The 18,686-nt window shown below is 37.3% G+C and overlaps 1 protein-coding gene across 8 annotated transcripts in view; it reads right to left on the bottom strand.

Annotated features, from left to right (window-relative positions):
* Nucleotides 1–18,686, bottom strand: part of NFIB (nuclear factor I B) — a 241,001-nt gene that overhangs the window by 49,129 nt on the left and 173,186 nt on the right. For all 8 annotated transcript variants that reach the window (XM_062208243.1, XM_062208245.1, XM_062208244.1 and 5 more), the window contains exons 5-6: nt 14,785–14,905; nt 12,807–12,925 (exon numbers count right to left, since the gene is read on the bottom strand). In XM_062208243.1, the coding sequence (XP_062064227.1) occupies nt 12,807–12,925; nt 14,785–14,905 (240 nt within the window). The remainder of the gene's footprint in view (nt 1–12,806; nt 12,926–14,784; nt 14,906–18,686) is intronic.

Raw genomic sequence — 18,686 nt, 5'->3', positions numbered from 1 at the left:
AATGAGAATATAATAACTAATTTCCAACTTGGGTTGACAATATTGGTTTTGTTATACACCCAACATTACACAGTAAGAAAATACTTCCTCTTGGTCTTAGGTGTTAGATGTTGCAAAAATTTAAAATGAAATGCTTGAATCTAACTCTTGCAGTTTAGCTGGATAAAGATAAAACAATGTGATTTGTGAAAAATAGAGTGAAGAAAAGAGAATATTTGAATATCTGTTTCTGAGGCCTCTTCTAGATATAAAATTTTGATTGTGTGGCAAATGCGAATAAGTCCTTCCCACACACTCCAAATTAACAAAAAGCTCTGAATGTTATGACAAGACATATGGACCTAATCCCACTACAGTAGTTTGAAGATGATGCCAGATGATTCAAAAAGTAATTAGCTGCCACATTAAGAAGCTATCTCCTGGGGCCAGCATTGTGGCGTAGTGGGTAAAGCCACAACCTGGGATGCTTACATCCCATGTGGGTGCTGGTTCGTGTCCCAGCTGCTCCACTTCCGATCCAGCTCTCTGCTTATGGCCTGGGAAATTCAGGGGAAGATGGCCCAAATATCTGGGCCCCTGCCACCCATGTGGGAGACCAGGAAGAAGCCTGTGGTCCCTGTGGCCACTGCAACCAACAGGAAGGTAAAGCAGTAGATGAAAACTCCTTTGCTCGCTCTCTCTCTCTCATTGTGTGTGTGTGTGTGTGCATCTCCTTCTCACTCTCTAATGCTTTCAAGTAAACAAATAAATCTTTTCCTTAAAGATTTATTTATTTATTTGAAAGGCGGAGTTACAGAGAGGGAGAGCAGCAGAGGCAAAGAGAAGTCTTCCATTTTCTGGTTCACTCCCTAAATGGCCACAACAGCCAGGGTTGGGCCAGATTAAAGCCAGGATCCAGGAGCTACATCCAGGCCTTCCATTTGGGTGCAGGAACCCAAGAACTTGGGCTATCCTCCACTACCTTCCCAGGCACATTAGCAGGAAGCAGGATCAGAAGTGGATCAGACAGGACTCAAACCCATGCCCAAATGGAATGCAAGTGCTGCAGGCAGCAGCTTAACCAGCTATACCACAGTGCTGGCCCCAATACATAATTTTTTTTTAAAAAGAAACTATCTCCTTATAGATACATATTTATATTTATCATGTTCTAAAATAACTCTGGGGAAAATGGCAAACCATGTTAAGGAGGTAAGATGCCATTTTCAACTGATCTTTCAACTTTTTTTTTTTTTTTTTTTTTGACAGGCAGAGTGGACAGTGAGAGAGAGACAGACAGAAAGGTCTTCCTTTTCAGTTGGTTCACCCCACTATGGCCACTGTGGCCGGCGCACCGCACTGATCCAAAGCCAGGAGTCAGGTGCTTCTCCTGGTCTCCAATGCGGGTGCAGGGCACAAGCACTTGGGCCATCCTCTGCTGCACTCCTGGGCCACAGCAGAGAGCTGGCCTGGAAGAGCAGCAACCGGGACTAGAACCCGGGGAGCCGGCGCCACAGGCGGAGAATTAGCCTATTGAGCCGTGGCACCGGCCTGATCTTTCAACTTTTGAAAATAAAATCAACTCTTTTTAAAAGGAGAAAGTATGATAGTCTTATATGAGTTATATGAGTAAAATTCTTGCTTAGATCACTGAGTTATTTATTCAGTTATTTAATTGCAGTTGAAAATATTACTATATTCTTCAGCAAGTTAACATTTTGTGATAGTTAAGTCTCTCGCTATATATTTCAACCCAAGATACAGTAAGTAGCAGGTTACCACAAGTCCCTATTTTATCACATCTCTATTAAAAAAAAAAAGTCTCCAGGCTACACCTACACCCAACACAAAAGTTAGAGCTCAAACTTCTTTGAAGCTCAGGAACACCTTCTTGAGACATTTTTTTAAAAAAATCCTTTGAATAATGAAGAACAGTACTAAAAGAATGACTACTGAATAAATGAAAATGCTTTTTAAAAACATTTCAAAATGCTTCTGTCCATCAGCAATTTCATTTTAACAAGCAGACAAAGATAAAGTGTCTTGAGTAACGTTAGTAAGCCTAATTGAAAGGGGGAGAACACCGAACTATGATGCAGGATTTTAAGTATATTTTAGTAGCTTATTAAACACTGGCCTAGGTAAATAGCTGCTATTCACCATGCCTCAGGGGAAAACTTCTTGGCTATGGAGGCTGATTAGTGTTAAGCATCTGAAAGCCATGGACTATAAAATAAAATCAATACCGTAACCTTAACTGTAAAAGTCAGAAAGATACTGGAAGAGTTCTAATTTAACAAGATTACAGATGAGTTTTTAGAGGAGAACATTTGGGGAAAAGCCATGCATTTAGAAACATTTATGCTACAAGACATCTCAAGGTTTCAGTTGCTACTAATGCTGTTATTATCCATGCTGGTAATGGTTAGGGTTGATTTAACTGATGTGTTACTTTAGTGAATTTACAGGAAAGTCCTAGAAATGATCTGGAACTTATTTCAAATAAAATCATTAGACTGAGGTGGTAAACTAATTGCTTGGGAGCAATTATGATTTGATGTGGGTTAGTGAGACAGGGAAAAAAAAAAATCACAAAATTTTAAGGTCACCAGTTCAGCAGCTCAATGCAAATATGATGCCTCTGTATAATAGTTTATTTCTCTTAATGGAAAAGTAGGCAAAAATTGTCATAAATTGTAGTGTTTTTAAGTTCAACCTAAAACTGTATTTTCTTCCTGTAACAAATGTAAATGAAGAAAAAAAGAACATTCTGTCAATGAAATTACCGTGATGGCATATTTATTATCCTAATGGTTTTAGAAATCACGTGAAATTGATCAGTAACAAAACCTCTATTTAGTAATGGACCAATTACATTTGCGAGATAATGTCAATGAAACAGAATATTGTCACAGGATAATGGTCTCCTATTGCTACATCCCTAGTCATTTAGAGAAAATAAATGTTGCCGTCTGGCTGAGTCATTTGTTTTCAAAGTAGGAGACACTGATCCCATAACAAGGTTCTGTTATAATAACTCAATCTCTGTCAATCATTTGTTGAACCAGAATGGTGCAGGACAAGACATGTATTTGTGAAAACTGTGCATTCCTCAGGTACAAGGCCTCTAGGCACATACACAGTCCAATTATTGTTATTCAATCTGAATGTTTAAAGAAAGCACACAAAAAGTAATTTCAGAAACAGAAAAAATTTTGAGTTCTCAAAAAGATCCACGTTAATGAAAGCTTACAGGTTGAAGTACACATTTGGCATATTTCATCCAAAATTACTCTGAGTAGAAGGGTCTCAGACTTCAGATTTTGGTATGTTTGCATTTATACGATGAGATATCTTGGGGATGAGACTCTCAAGTCTTAAGTGTGAAAGTCACTTGTTTGGGGCTGGTGCTGTGGTGTAGCAAGTAAAGCCACCGCCTGCAGTGCCAGCACCCCATGTGGGTGCTGGTTCAAGACCCGGCTGCTCCACTTCTGATCCAGTTCTCTGCTATGGCTTGGGAAGGCAGTGGAAGATGGCCTAAGCCCTTGGACCCCTGCACCTGCAAGGGAGACCCGGAGGAAGCTCCTGGCTCCTGGCTTTGGATTGGCGCAGCTCCAGCTGATGCAGCCATCTGGGGAGTGAACCAGCGGAGGGAAGACCTCTCCCTCTCTCTCTCTCTGCCTCTCCTCCTCTCTGTGTAACTCTTTCAAGTAAATAAATCAAAAAAGAAAGTCACTTGCTTTTCATACACATCTTACACACATTGTCTGAAAGTAATTCTATACAATATCTCCACTGCACCTGCAAGACACACTTGACTGTGAATGATTATGTGAGGTCAGGTATGGAATTTAATTTCGCATTTTTCAGCATTCAAAAAGTTTCAGATTTTTGAATGAGGAATGTTCAATCTGTCCTGAAGATCTTCAGATTCTTTGACTCTAGTTGATTTAAAATAAAAAGTGCTGGGACTTGAAGGAAATTCAGTACACAGTTTTGTTATTTCATAGAAGGGAAAACTCAAGGTTCACTAAATTACGTGATTTGTCAAAGGCACACCAGAATTTAAGAGTTTCCTGATCAAAAGTATAGTGCTCTGGATAAAAGGCAAAATGACTAAAACAATAAATATACATGGCAATAACTATATATTTAATTTTTATATTTTGACATGTATAGTTCATTGTAAATTGGGTATACATCACACATCTCTACTAATGGCATTCTGGACATTAGGATTATTGATTAACACTATCTCATTGTACAATGAATTCTCAACCTGAGTTCAGTCCAAGGACTGCACTCACAGATCTCTGAGGAGCCCATGAACCACTACAAAATTATGGGTATTTATCAGTACTGAAGTTTCATGCATTAAGAAAAAGAAAACTATAATAGAGACTTCATAATTATTTTGCAAAGCCATAAACATAACATTATGATGACTTATTTGTGAGGCATTCTATGCAGTAATAATGAGAGCATGGGCTTCTTTGGCTAGACAGACAGGGGCTCCCATCTGCCTCTGCTACTTGTTATCCATGTGCTCTATGTCTCTATGTCAAGTTTCTTATACACTGTCATGATCAATTTAATAAACTGTGAGAAAGGGTCTTAGTGGCCAGCGCCGTGGCTCAACAGGCTAATCCTCCGCCCAGCGGTGCCGGCACACCGGGTTCTAGTCCCAGTCGGGGTGCCGGATTCTGTCCCGGTTGCCCCTCTTCCAGGCCAGCTCTCTGCTGTGGCCTGGGAGTGCAGTGGAGGATGGCCCAAGTGCTTGGGCCCTGCACCCCATGGAAGACCAGGAGAAGCACCTGGCCCTTGCCATCGGATCAGCGCAGTGCGCCAGCTGCAGCGCGCCAGCCGCAGCGGCCATTGGAGGGTGAACCAACGACAAAAGGAAGACCTTTCTCTCTGTCTCTCTCTCTCTCTCTCACTGTCCACTCTGCCTGTCAAAAAGTAAAAAAAAAAAAAATTAAAAAAAAAAGAAAGGGTCTTAGTAATACTTAAAAGCAAAATACATGTGGACCTAGCTCAGCATCTGATAGACAGTAGGTGCTCACTAAAAGCCACAAATGGCAGTGAATCTTGGTTTCCTCACTTACATGTATTTGCTGAACATATTTTTAAAATTTATGTTCTTTCCTCATAAATAAATGACACAGAAAAGGAAGAGGATAATAAATATAGAAGAATAGAAGCTGAAACAATAAATATATACAGACCATGTTTAGATCCTGATTCAAACAAAACAAACTTTAAGATACTCTGGGGAATTTGCACATGGATATTAGTTTATATTGGAGCCAGCCCTGCGGCCCAGCAGGTTAAGCTGCTCTCTGCAGTGCTGGTGCAAGTCCCGTCCTCTGCTTCCAATCCAGCTCCCTGGAAAATTGTGCTTGAACTTTCATTTCAAATCAGCTCTTCTTCATATTTATCCATCAAAAGCCCTCATACCTCCAGGTTTTTTTGAGGGGGGCAAAAATGTTTTACTCTGACATTAATATTGAGGTTGGATTTTTTTAAAGATATATATTTTAGCATTTCAAAACTTTGACTATTCTTTCAGATCTTTAAAAACCCATAAATTCACCTTTTTTCTACCATTGTAATTCTACAAGGTCTAGTTGAATTCTAAGTGCAGCTAGCTACACAGGAAGACTGTCTGTCTACCCAAACTTGAGAAGCCGGGTCTAGATTCTCCTACTGCATTTATCCCTACATAGCTAAGTATACACACTGATTTTCTAAGCAGGTTGTAGAATGACAGTAAAAGAAAAAGAAAGTATTCAAAAAAGAAGACTAGATCCCCCATCACTAATTAGCTGAGTACTCTGGGCAAGGCAGGCTTTCTGATCCTTGGGCTATTTAGGTATAACATAAAAAGCATGAATTATGTCTCACCAAGTGTTCTCATAATCTTTTATCTGTACCTGAAAAATCAATTTCTTATTGTATGTGAGATTTTTAGTCTATTTACTCAAAAGACATTGGCTTTCCAGACTGCTCCAAAATAAACCAAACATGAAATCAGCGTGTATAAGGATTTGTAATAAAACTGTTTGTTATGCCAAGAACATTGTATGGCACACTATGATCCTGTGTCCTATGAGTTTGCCACTTTCCCTATTTTAAGTTAGGTTCCATCAATCTAGAAGCTCGGTATTAAACAGAAAGTTGTTTTTCAAATTAATTTTCTACTGTGGAATTTCTGCAATATGCTCTATTTTCAAATCATGAAGGCTCCAGAGCACAGAAGTATGCATACAACTTTCCCATGACAATCAGTTCCAGCCTTTCTAGAATATATACACATTTGCCCCATCCAAAATGCTACTCTTAGAACTCATGAAAGGAAGACAAATATTTGTCAACTGGTATGCAATGTGAGGAATTCTGGCAAAAGCCTTCACCAATAATTTGTTATTTTCTTTTATATCTTGGAGATGCTCATGTTATGAGCCTTCAACTGTGGCTGTGTAGTTAATGAGAATAAAATATACTACGATGGAAATGTCTCTGAAGTTTTCTTCCCAACGTCATTATAGTGCATGGAGATTCACTTATGGCTCTTGACTTGTGTTCTTTTCCATAAGAAGCTAGACAAAGGAACTTAAAAATTGTGCTTAAATATTAAATGTAAACCAGATCTTCCTCACATTTATCCATCAAAAGCACTTGTATCTCTCTTTTATTTTTTTTCTGGTTCAAAAATTTGATATTTGAACATTTGCTATTTAATCCTTGTGATACAAACACCAGGAATGTAAGGAATTGTTGGTGTTCTATCTGGTCCCCAAAGGGAGCTTAAAGTTCTTCCAGTAAAGTTATGAAGCTGTGTGCCCTGCCATTTTTTAAGACTTCACTAAATGTTAATCATTCCCAGATAGTAGATATTCAACCATTTATGAACACTGCTTATTCACTCAGCTCTCACCACTATTGAGAAATCTCGAAATTACATCATTTGTCAGACTTCAGTTTGGGCTACAGCACTGTTTTTCAAAGTTTGAACCTAGGACTAATACTCCCTATGGATTCCTTGATGGAAATAAAAGGTTCTGAAGTTAGAAACTTGACAAACATGTCCAGCCAATAACCACTCCTGAATGTTCATAGACACAGTGTTATATTAAACATCCTACATATTCATTCATGAATAAAAATAATTAATTTTTTGTTAAAAGAGTCCAAAATTAGCTGACAATTCTTATATCTAGCACATCTATTGACAAGCCTTAGGTTCACATTAAGAAAGGCTGGTCTCTGATTCTGGTTCTGTCAGCATGCTGCCACATTCCTATTTACTGTTATTTATTTCCTGATTAAGCTCATGATACTAAATGGGCACTATTACTCTCTAGTCCCCAGTGTTCCCTTGGGCCCTTTGGCTTAATTCATTTGCTATCCAACAGAAGTCTATAAAGTGCAAATTGAAATTTAGTATATCTAAGGCTATCTTACTAACTAGAATATTTGTGAAATTATCACAAATAAATCTTTGTGAGTTAGAAATACATTAAAGCCTCAGAAAGACTTGCTGTAGAAACTTATTTATACAACTATATATTTTTTAATTTTTATTTATTTATTCTTTTAAAGATGGATTTACTTGTTTGAAAGAGTTACAGAGAGGGAGGGACAGATCTTCCATCTGCTGGTTCACTCTCCAGATGGCCACAATGACCAGGGCTAGGCCAGGCCAGGAGCTTCATCTGGGTCTCTCATTTGGGTGCAGGGGCCCAAACACTTGGGCCATCTTCCACTGCTTTTCCCAGGACATTAGCAAGGGGCTGGTTCAGAAGAGGAGCAGCTGGGACATAAACCGAACCAGCACCCATTATGGGATGCCAGCATTGCAGATGGCAGCTTTACTTATTATGCCACAACATCAGCCTCAATTATAATTTTTTTTTCGAAAATAGTGCTTTATTTTCTAGTAACTACAGCAACCAGAACACAGTACCTAATTATTGTTTATTTGAGATCCCAGTTTAGTTTTTTAAACTACTGTTAAAATTATAATCACATACCAATATAGCAAGTATTACAAGTTTTTACTAATATGTCAATTATTTTATTTAAAGTTTTATGTCTCATTTGTGCTTAAAAATAAGTTATCTCAGAGCCTTAGAGGCAGCCTCCTCATAATCCGGCTTATATTACTTATTTTCTGTGAAGTCCCTTTTTCTTAATAGCCAAAAATTATTTTTCTGTTCAGCAGGTCAAGTGCTAGAAACTTGGTTTATCTATATTTGTGTACTCAATGTCTACAAAAATTTTTGCATATAATAGGGATTTGAGAAATATTACTTGAGCCAAATTATCTCAAATTCTAAATGTGCAGAAATCAATAAAATTTTATTGCATATTAAGTCTTTGAAGTTACATTTTATCTAAGACTATAAATTGTTTAAATACACATCAGATGAAGAAGCTATTAGATTTTTCATTTAAAAATCTCCAGCTGGCTGGTGCTGTGGCATAGTGGGTAAAGCCACTGCCTGCAGTCCCGGCTGCTCCACTTCCGATCTAGCTCTCTACCATGGCCTGGGAAAGCAGCAGGGTACTCAAGTACTTGGGCCCCTGCACCAGTGTGGGAGACCTGGAAGAACTCCTGGCTTCTGGCTTCGGATCGGCGCAGCTCAGTGGATGGAAGACCTCTCTCTCTCTCTCTTTGCCTCGCCTTCTCTCTCTGTGTAACTCTGACTTTCAAGTAAATAAATAAATCTTAAAAAAAAAAAAAAAAAAGAAATCCCCAGCTGCATTACTGTATTTTGGTCACTAAACATCTGTTAAATAATGTTCTAGGAGTTCTACAATCATACTTAGATGAATGAATGACCACTAGAATGGCAATGGCAAAGTAACTTTGATAAAGAATTATTCCAAATGTCAAACATATAATTTGTCTATTAAACTGCTGATCAACGAAATAAAACTGAATTTAGTCTCACAAAAGTAACTTGAATAAGAGGAGAAAAAAAACCATGTCCCATCTTTTGTTTTTCCTTTTAAATCAGTAGTTACAAAGGATTACTCTAACCATTTCAAGAGAAGTACATTATCTAGGAATTAAATCTAATACAACTCAGAAAAAAACTTAAGACAGATAGTATCTCAATGGAATTTTTTGTGGAGTAAATATTGGAATAAAAGAAATTTTCAACCTGCAAATTGACAGGCTGAAATTCATTCTATTGATTCTGTTCATTTAATAATTAAAATTCTTAAATTATGGAAAATAGAATTTAAAAAAGAAAAATTTTAATTTAGGTGGAAGCACTCAGAAGTTTAGGACCAGGGGACTCATACGAGAGACAAAGAAAGGAAATACATTCTAAAATTTAAGAAGGACTGAGCAGTTGCTCTCTAGCCCCTTGTTGATACAATGCTATTTTCCTTTTTCTTTCCTTCTTTATGTGTAAAAGAACATAAACTAAAAATAATTTATTTCACTACTCATCAGAAGAAATTCAAGCAAATTACATAGCCCCAATTAAGTGTTTAGCACTATTCAATAGTGTTTAAAAATTTTTATGCCTATATATTTATATATTTTTTTTTTTTTTGGACAGAGTGGACAGTGAGAGAAAGAGAGACAGAGAGAAAGGTCTTCCTTTGCCGTTGGTTCACCCTCCAATGGCTGCTGCGGCCGGCGCGCTGCAGCCAACGCACTGCGCTGATCTGAAGGCAGGAGTCAGGTGCTTCTCCTGGTCTCTCATGGGGTGCAGGGCCCAAGCACTTGGGCCATCCTCCACTGCACTCCTGGGCCATACCAGAGAGCTGGACTGGAAGAAGAGCAACTGGGACAGAATCCGGCGCCCCGAGTGGGACTAGAACCCAGTGTGCCGGCGCTGCGAGGCGTAGGATTAGCCTGTTGAGCCACGGCGCCGGCCTATGCCTATATTTTGTAAAATTATAAATTATAATTTTTATGATAAATGTTAACTATTTTGTGTTTTCAAAAGACAAATATACAATCAATTATGTTTAAGCATTTTTCATTAAATAACTACCAACTACAAAACATCATTATATGAATTTAGATTTATTTTATGATTTTGACTAAATGGCCAATGCGGCCATCTAGGGAGTGAACCAGCAGATGGAAGATCTCTCTCTCTCTCTCTCTCTGCTTCTCCCTTTCTCTCTCTGTAACTCTGCCTTTCAAATAAAAAAAATAAATCTTTAAAAAAGAGTAGTTATACACATTTTTGCCATCTATAAACATAAGCATATTGTGATCAACCTAGAAGGAGTTACTTAGTAACAGTTAGTGCAGAAATAAGTATTACACCTGTCAAAGCCATCACAAATACAGGAGTGGCACGCAATATATGCTCTCCAGAGATCCCTCCTGACAGGTAGGTGCAGGTAAAGAACACTTGAAGATGGGCAAGAGCAATCATGGGGCATTTTGTTTTTCAAATTTAAAAAAAGGGCAATTTTCTAAGAACAAAAGGACTGCATTGGGCTTAGCAAATTTATAAAGATAGTACTGTACTGCCCTCATTTTCCCATTGTAGTTGAAGTCTTCTTTCCACAATGGCTTATTATGTGAATTACAAAGTCTTCAGGATATTCAGAATGAAAGTGACAGAGTTTTTCTTAGGCATACTAGAGAATGGAACATCCTTTCTTACTCTCAATATAATATGCAGTTGCAGACTTCCCCAATAATTCTAGCCATCTTGACAATAGAAAATTACGGAGACAATATAACAGTTTTACAAAGAGAAAGAATGACAGTTTCCCTTCTACTTTTCAAAAATGTTTTATAATTTGATTTGAGATCAGCTTTATTCAACAGGCTGCAAGAGGAATCAATTCTTAGTAAAGTGACACTCTCTATGATAAAGGATACCTACACTTCTGACAATACATCCATTCCCACACGTTCACAGTGTTGTTATTATTACCAGTAGAAGCCTTTCCAGAATAATCTTTGACAGGGAAAACACGGCTTTGGAATAAACTGACAATAAAATATAAAACAAGCAATAAAATATAAAGGGTTGAGGGTTTTGTTTTTATTCTCACTTCTGCAACCCTGGTAAAAGTCTCTATTATTTCTTGTCCTCACTAACAGGACTGGGTTCTGTTTATCAATGGCTAATTTATCCAACAAATATTTGTTTTGCCACTACTGTGCATCAAGTGTTGTGTTGGGTGCTGATTATAGTAACGGATGAATCAGAGGTCTGTGCCCTCGCGGTGGAGACAGATTTAAACAATTAATTCCCTAAATAAATGAGTTACATATTGTGAGGACAATGAAGGAACAATCATGGGTGTCAAGAAATAAAAACAGGAAGGCCTAATTTAGCTTGAAATTCCTCAATTGAAGGATTTTCTAGATGGGGAGTTAGAAGAGCATTGCAGAGAGGATGGTCCTGGGTATTGCATTTCCAAGCTGTGGGCTGCAGTGCCAGCCTGGAGCAGCAGAACAGCACTGGCTGCGGCAGCAGTGGAGGGAGGCCAGGCCTGTCAGTCCTCTGAGGGAATTCTGATTTGTCCTGAGAGTGCTGGGAACGGAGTCAATCTGGTTACGTTTTCTAGATAAAATACGACTCACTTCTATGGAAGCTTTGAGGGAGAGATATAACTTTAAGAAATAGATATTATTTGGTTCTATGGACTCAGACTTACTCTTTTTTTTTTGTTGTTGTTCATTTTAATATGGCCCACCATATATACCTATTCTTCTTTCTCACAATCAGAGGAAGACTAGAAAGCATGGAAACAGAAAACCTGCAATGTCTGTTGGTATGTGCACATGTGTGCAAATAAGGTTTTGTATCAGCAGAATAAAAACGTTTTTGAAAAGTGTCCTTTAAAACAAATCTGCATTTTAAAAAAAAGTGGAACAAAGGAGCTCTGGAGTATGTTGAGCAATCTTGGCTTAGCCCTTTTAGCCAAAGTCAATTCCTTATTCAAAACCCCTTTTTTGGCTGCTCAGAGTTTTTATAGCAAGTACCCTAGGGTATGAAGAGTAGTGAAAAATCTTCATGGAGAAAGCGGACCTGGAAGGTGGCTTTCCTTTGACACGTTGAGATCTTAACTAGTGAGGAAGTGAGCGGGCAGAGGGTGGGGCCAGGGGAAGACACAAAATCACAGCCAAGGGCTGACTTGAGGAAGGAAGTTGGGAATGGCGTGCTTTTACTGAAATCACTCCATGAATATAATCCACTGAACGAGCTAAGGACATGCCATTTCAAGATATACCAAATTCACAAATTGATTATTTCAAGCTGAAATTACTTGCAGAACTTCAGAACTTCAGAAAGGGCCGTCTGGCCTGTCTTTTCCTATAAGCACTAAGCCATAAAGGTTCTTTTATTCTTCACATTTCACGGCCAGAAAACAGCTTGATCACCAGAGACCAGGAAGTCGGGTTGCAATGAACCGAATAAAGAAGTAACCATACCTTCCACTAGCTTCTATATCCCACATATCTGTTCACAACATCCTTAGAATTTACCACCCTATGCTGGAGACCCACTTGTCCTTTCATTTCTTCATGGATTTCTTGTTTTGTCCAAAATGTATATAAGCATCTGCTTTGGTCATTTCTTTGCGCTTCATTCTCATATGAAGATCTCCATGTGCAGGTAAAACTAACAAAACTTGGGTACCCCTGTCTTGTGAATCAGCTCTTACAGTAACTGGGTTCTTAGATCCAGTCAAAGAACTAAGAGGGGTAAAAAGGATCTCTCCTTCCCTTACACCACGCTGGTTCAATTATGGAATTGGGGATAAATAAAACTTAAGAAAAGGGCCGACCTTTTACTTTGAGGTCCTGGAAGAATCTCCTTATTACTCACCTTGATCTCTTTCATGCCATGTTCGACTTCCAGCAGCTGGTGAATTTGGAGAGGGGTAAAAGTCTCCTGTAGGACTTGGTTCCATATTTTCATCTATGGATATAGTTTTGGGTCTTTTGCTGTTAAAATATGACAATAGTTATATTACTGGGATTTCTGGGGAGATGTGTAGCATTTGACTTGAGAGCGGAAATATCTATACAAAAGAAGTTAACAGTATCTCAGAATCATTCCAAGTATTCAAAATATCAACAGGAATAGCAAATTACTCCAGTGGTTTATACCATTTATTATACTATCTTATACCTTCTCCTACCAAACAAGTAAAGTGTTCATTACATTTTTTATCTTTTCAAATGTATTCACAGAGAAATTTCAGCAATAAAAAATTAACTTTTAATGTGATCTGTCTACTAGTATTCAAATTGTGACAGAATTGTGATTGTACCTTATTCTTATTGTAATTGTCACTGATATTAATGATGTTCATTTGTATAGCACTTGCCACTGACAATGTAAACTTTTCCTATTCATTCAAAGATAGGTTAATGGAGTAGAAAAGAACAGAGCTTCAAAAGCAGACAACCTATTATCAAATCGTGACTAGGCCACTTATTAGTTCTTATTAGTTAGCTCTTTAACTTTTCTAAACTCAGTTTAGTCATCTGTAAAATGGAAATAATAAAACATAGTTCAAAGGAGGATGGCAAAGAGGATTAAATAAATTATTAAATATAACACTCTTATGTAACTGGCCTTTAGAATATACTTAAAATAGTAATTAGCAGTGGTAACCCTATAATTAATAATAATAATAAATGTATTGTATTTCACTGACTATAAACTATTTCATATATTCTTAATTTTTCTTTAAACACAGGGGTACTGATCCTTTATTCTTAAAGATTAACCAAGTAAAAAAGGCACTGCCAAATTCAAGCCAAACAGAAAACTTTGAAAATGACATATATTTTAATAAGGAAAATATGGTTCACCTCAATTATTTAAAAAAGCAAATACCTAGAGAAAAGATTAAACAGCTTTGCTCTGGAATTTGTGATGCTCTTATATTGATATAAGAGCATATTTAATATATTAACAATATAATATAGTTTATATTTAATGTATTGATATTTGATATAAGGGTATATTTAACGCTCTGGAAAGGAGATGATATGGAAAGTCTTGATATGGTGAAGACACAACTCAAAAAAAAAAAACACCCAAAATAATACATCTGTACTACTTATCCATCTTGACTGAAAGTTACACTTGGAATATCAGCAGAGAGAATGAGAATGCCAATAAAGGACTTAGAAGCAAAGAAAACTCACTCTAGCACCTCCCCAACAGATACTAGCTAAAGCAAGTGGCAGAGCAGGCAGTACATTCATGATAACTGAGAATGAACTAAATTAGTCAAAGATTATCAACTAATTGAACACTTTGGCAAACTATGCTCTAGCATAAGGACTTTAATTTAAGGTTAGATAAATGATACACTTCAGTTTTGATATTTCATTATCCCAATCTTGGAAGTGGTATTAAGGGTAACAGTTACCAGGTTGGACCAGTTATAAGCCAGGGATTACTGCCATAGCAACATCATTTTCAAAGTCACCAGAAGAATTGGCTAACTCATAGAAGACTATTTCATACAACAGGATAAAAATCACATTAATTTTCGTAATTCCCTTTTTCCCCAACAAAGATTTTAAAAGGTGCTTTGGATAATTACATTTAATTGCAAATATCACAAGAAATTTAATTAGGAAAGATTTAAAATCTGCATACTATTAGCAAAAATGGTTTTATTTCTCTTCTCACCCACCTATCTACCTACCTGCATACCTACCTAAGCATATCTACCTCTCTCTATGTATATGTGTGTGTGAATATATATATTTATATATATATATATATGTATATGTAAATCTGCATATAGGCTGAGAATTTGAGCAGCTCCTTTTTCAATTACCTGCTTGGTGGAGAAGACAGCGACCTTTGAAGATTAACCCCAGAGTTCATGTCATGGTAATATGGTTGGCTCGGGATTTCTCCAATTGGGAAGTTGACTCCAGTTCCCTGGGTTATGGGCGCTGAGGAATAAAATGAACAGAAACATTGGGAATGGCATCCACACTTGTCATTTCTATTCCAATGTAATAATGTAATATTTTCCATGCTTCTGGACAACATTGAGGAAATTTCTCTTTTCCTTAAGACTCTAATACCCACCATATCCTGGGGTAGGAACTTTAGAATCTTTCTCATCATACTGCTGTGCAAATTCAGAAATCTAGGGTATTCAGATGTTTTAATCAGGTTTTCAAGAGCTCTCGCGAGGGAAAGTATGCCTGGGGCTTGGCAACAACATTCTAAGGCCCCTGAGATTCACTCGAAGAACACATAGTTATTTAATTTTTCCCTTTCCTAACTGCCTGATGTTGAATATAAAATTCCAAAGAGATCACAGATTTTCAAGGAATTTTTCTTACCCAGAATTTTTAATAAATATTCTAAATGTGTAAAAATTGAGTTGCATTTTGGTATCAAGCAGGCCAAGGTTAACTTAAAATGTTTTTCAGAACAGATGATCAAGAGGCACATGTTTTATTACAGGAAAGTCATCAAGGAATTTGCAATGACTATCTCTCTTTTCCTACAAAAAAATTGAAGTGAATCATTATATACATGAGAAGTGTCAGCTCCAAATTTCTGGAGCTTCTGCCTTCTGTTAGACTGTTCTTTTCGTATCACACACTCTAACTTCCTTTTACACAGATAATGTTTATGTGCAATTAGTAACTGCGTCGGGTGGCTTGAGTTATTTAGACGGCTAAAATGTAGCTGTTTGTTGTGGCTTGGGGTATCCCAGAGGTTAAAAAAATGCAAGGTAAGAAATCCCAGAGTAACCACATACTTTAAAATTTATTATTAGAACCATGCTCTGTGTGACATTAGAAGTAGAGTATGTACTAGAGAAAGCATATGAAGGACTAGTGAAGAGAGCAATCTGGCTTCCTTTAACAGCAATGTATACAATGGATAGAATTCAAAGGCCAGAGTTACTAACAGGAATGTACAGGTTTTATCAAATTATTTGCAAATTTATTATGATCATGCAATATATGGGCAAAGATGGTAGTTCCTATTAAATAGATATGACTCCACAGTCAATACAGTTTGCCTGGTCATAAACATGCTGGGTGTAACTAATTAATTAACATAAAATGATAATTTAAAAAATCTTCAGAAATTTTATTTTTTCTATGTTTTTTTTTCCGTAAGATTAGTCCAGGGTATCAAGATAAGAATAAAAATAATTTGTCTACAGATTTATATGTAAGCATTATAAACATTTGCTATGAATTCTGACACCAAATGGGAGACTACAGGGGGAAGAAAAGGTAGATTAGTAACAAATATGGCCAAAATACTCAAACAGCAAACACACAATGGATTTAATGATACGGAGAGTGTGTGAGAACAGCAAGTCACCATCAGCTCTTCCTATTTAAAAGCCTCAGGGAGAACTTGCATCAGACCAAAGATCAGCATTAGCACCTCTTCCCCAGAGTTGTAAGAAGCTGAGCATTGCAAATCATGTTTAAGAGGTTGCCAATGTCCTCTTAGAGATGAAACGCCAGAGAACCTCAGATTCTAAAGGTTAGAAGCCAACCCTTAATCTCTCTTATTGTTCTCCTCTCTCCAAAAGCTGATCCTAAATCAACTTTAAAGATGGAGATAATATCATTCAACAGAGAGATCACTATCCTAAAACTGAATAGCTTCATTAGCTAAAGTCAACATACACATTAGTGGGTCATATGATAATAAAACCCTAGAGGACAGAAACTATTAACATACTGTGAACCCTGAAGAAGTCAGAGTGTGTGCATCAGGGCTGTGTGAAGTTTATGTTTACTTAACCCTTATTTCATAAACAATGAAGCTCAATTGTGTAAACAAGATTATAATGTGGATACATGAAAACACTTAGGAGAATAAGTTTTCAAGCATTTCAGAGACACCTATTTATATATGGAGGAGAAAATAAATGTTTGCTGAATAAATTAACTAATGAATGGATATAGATAATTAAAGTACTAATTACAAATTAGTAATGGTAGGTCTAACAAATAACCTAGAAACTTCTAAGAGATGACAGTATGAATGAGAAATGACTGAGGTGTTCTCCTGTTTCAGAGCTGTTACAGAAAGGTGTTCTCAATCTATTTTTTAATGTTTTAAATTCAGATTTTTTCAAAATATCACTCTGGGCTTTTGAAGGTTCTCAGGGTGGTTTTCTTTTGACAGCACTTAGCGTAATATTACCCATAATGAGGTACTAAATAAATATTTTCTGACAGATGACTCCGCTGCCCTTCTCATACGAAGGATGAAACTCTATCAGGGAACTTAGTGAAATACGAATTTAAGCAAATAATTTGATAAGTCTCCCAGCTGCAGCAGCACAGCCTTTCTGCTAAACAGCAGTATTGACTCAAACACATGCGCGCACACACACACACACACACCCACACCTTGAAAGAGCCTCTTCCTTTACATGATGCTGCAATGCAGTCATGATTAAGTCAGGCATATTTCTTTCCAAATCTACAACTAAAAAACTTAAAAACTTTCAAATGTCAAAGGCCTCTCTGTCTATCACATATTGGTCTGGAAACCAGGTAGGGCTCATTGTCTTGGGCAACAGAGATCATGAGAATCTGCCTACCCAGCAAATCCATACCCTGGAGATACAGAGAAGTAGATACTAAGACTGCTATCTCCTACACCCCCCAAGTATGACAGAGGTCCATGCATCATACGTTTATGGAATCCAGAACTATACCAGGAAGAATGTTACTTCAGGGCTTAAATGTACTCCCTGAGACATATGTTCTTGTGTGTTACTCCCTGAGACACAAGTATATATCCTTGGCCACTGCAGAAATCTTGCTATTTGAGAAATTATGGTTGAATGGACACGCAGCCTCCAGCTTGGAAGTTTCTTCACGACACTGAAGCTACTGCTAACTCTCCCCCTCAGTAACTCACTCCCTCTCTCCTCCTTCTGAAGCATCAGAACTCTCACTCATGACCCCTGAATTTGCACCAAATGAGAAACACAACTTAAACAAAGGCCAGAGTGCCACTGCAACACCTGAATGCATCACTCTAAACTGTGAACGCTTTCTAATAAAGTGTGAGGTGCAAAACCACCATTTGAAGTTACACAAACAAGCTAAGGCCGAGAAGGGAGCAGGAAAAGGTCACCTCCTTCAACAGACTCAGTGCATTCAGTATGTCTGCACACACGTGTAATCAAGGAACTTTCCCCTTGCTTAGGTAGCTAGCCAGGTGAACTTACCCTAGAAAAATCTGATCCGGCCTGCCAAGAATGGTGTCTCAGGTGAGGTGGCCAGTTAAAACAATTGGACATTGTTTTGGATAACAATGCTTTCTATCTATATCCCACAACAATCTGCAAAGTTAATTTCTGCATCCCTCCACACTCTGCACATTAGTGTGTATATCCTGTACATCTCCAACCCCCACCAAAATGTTAGTAAAATGAAAAAGCACTTATCTACAGGAAACTTATGTGGGTTATCATAACAACACTGAGTACATTTAATTAATCACACTTCCTTTGATATAAATGACCATCTATGGTCACAGAGAACAGTGAATTAAATGAATAGCAAAAACATGGCAATCAGAACAATCTCAAAATTATTTTTGTGCAACAAAGTTTTGATCACTTGAAGGATTTTTAAAAATCAGACAAAATATATCACTTAGGATTTTGTCCAAGATTTGAGATTTTTAAAGCCTGAATGCAAATGTATGTGTTCTCTTTTCATTTAAAGC

The sequence above is a fragment of the Lepus europaeus genome, chromosome 12 (genome assembly GCF_033115175.1).
Source record: "Lepus europaeus isolate LE1 chromosome 12, mLepTim1.pri, whole genome shotgun sequence".
Lineage (NCBI taxonomy): Eukaryota > Metazoa > Chordata > Mammalia > Lagomorpha > Leporidae > Lepus > Lepus europaeus.
Note: the sequence above shows the minus strand (reverse complement) of the source record. Positions and strands in the feature narration are given on the sequence as shown.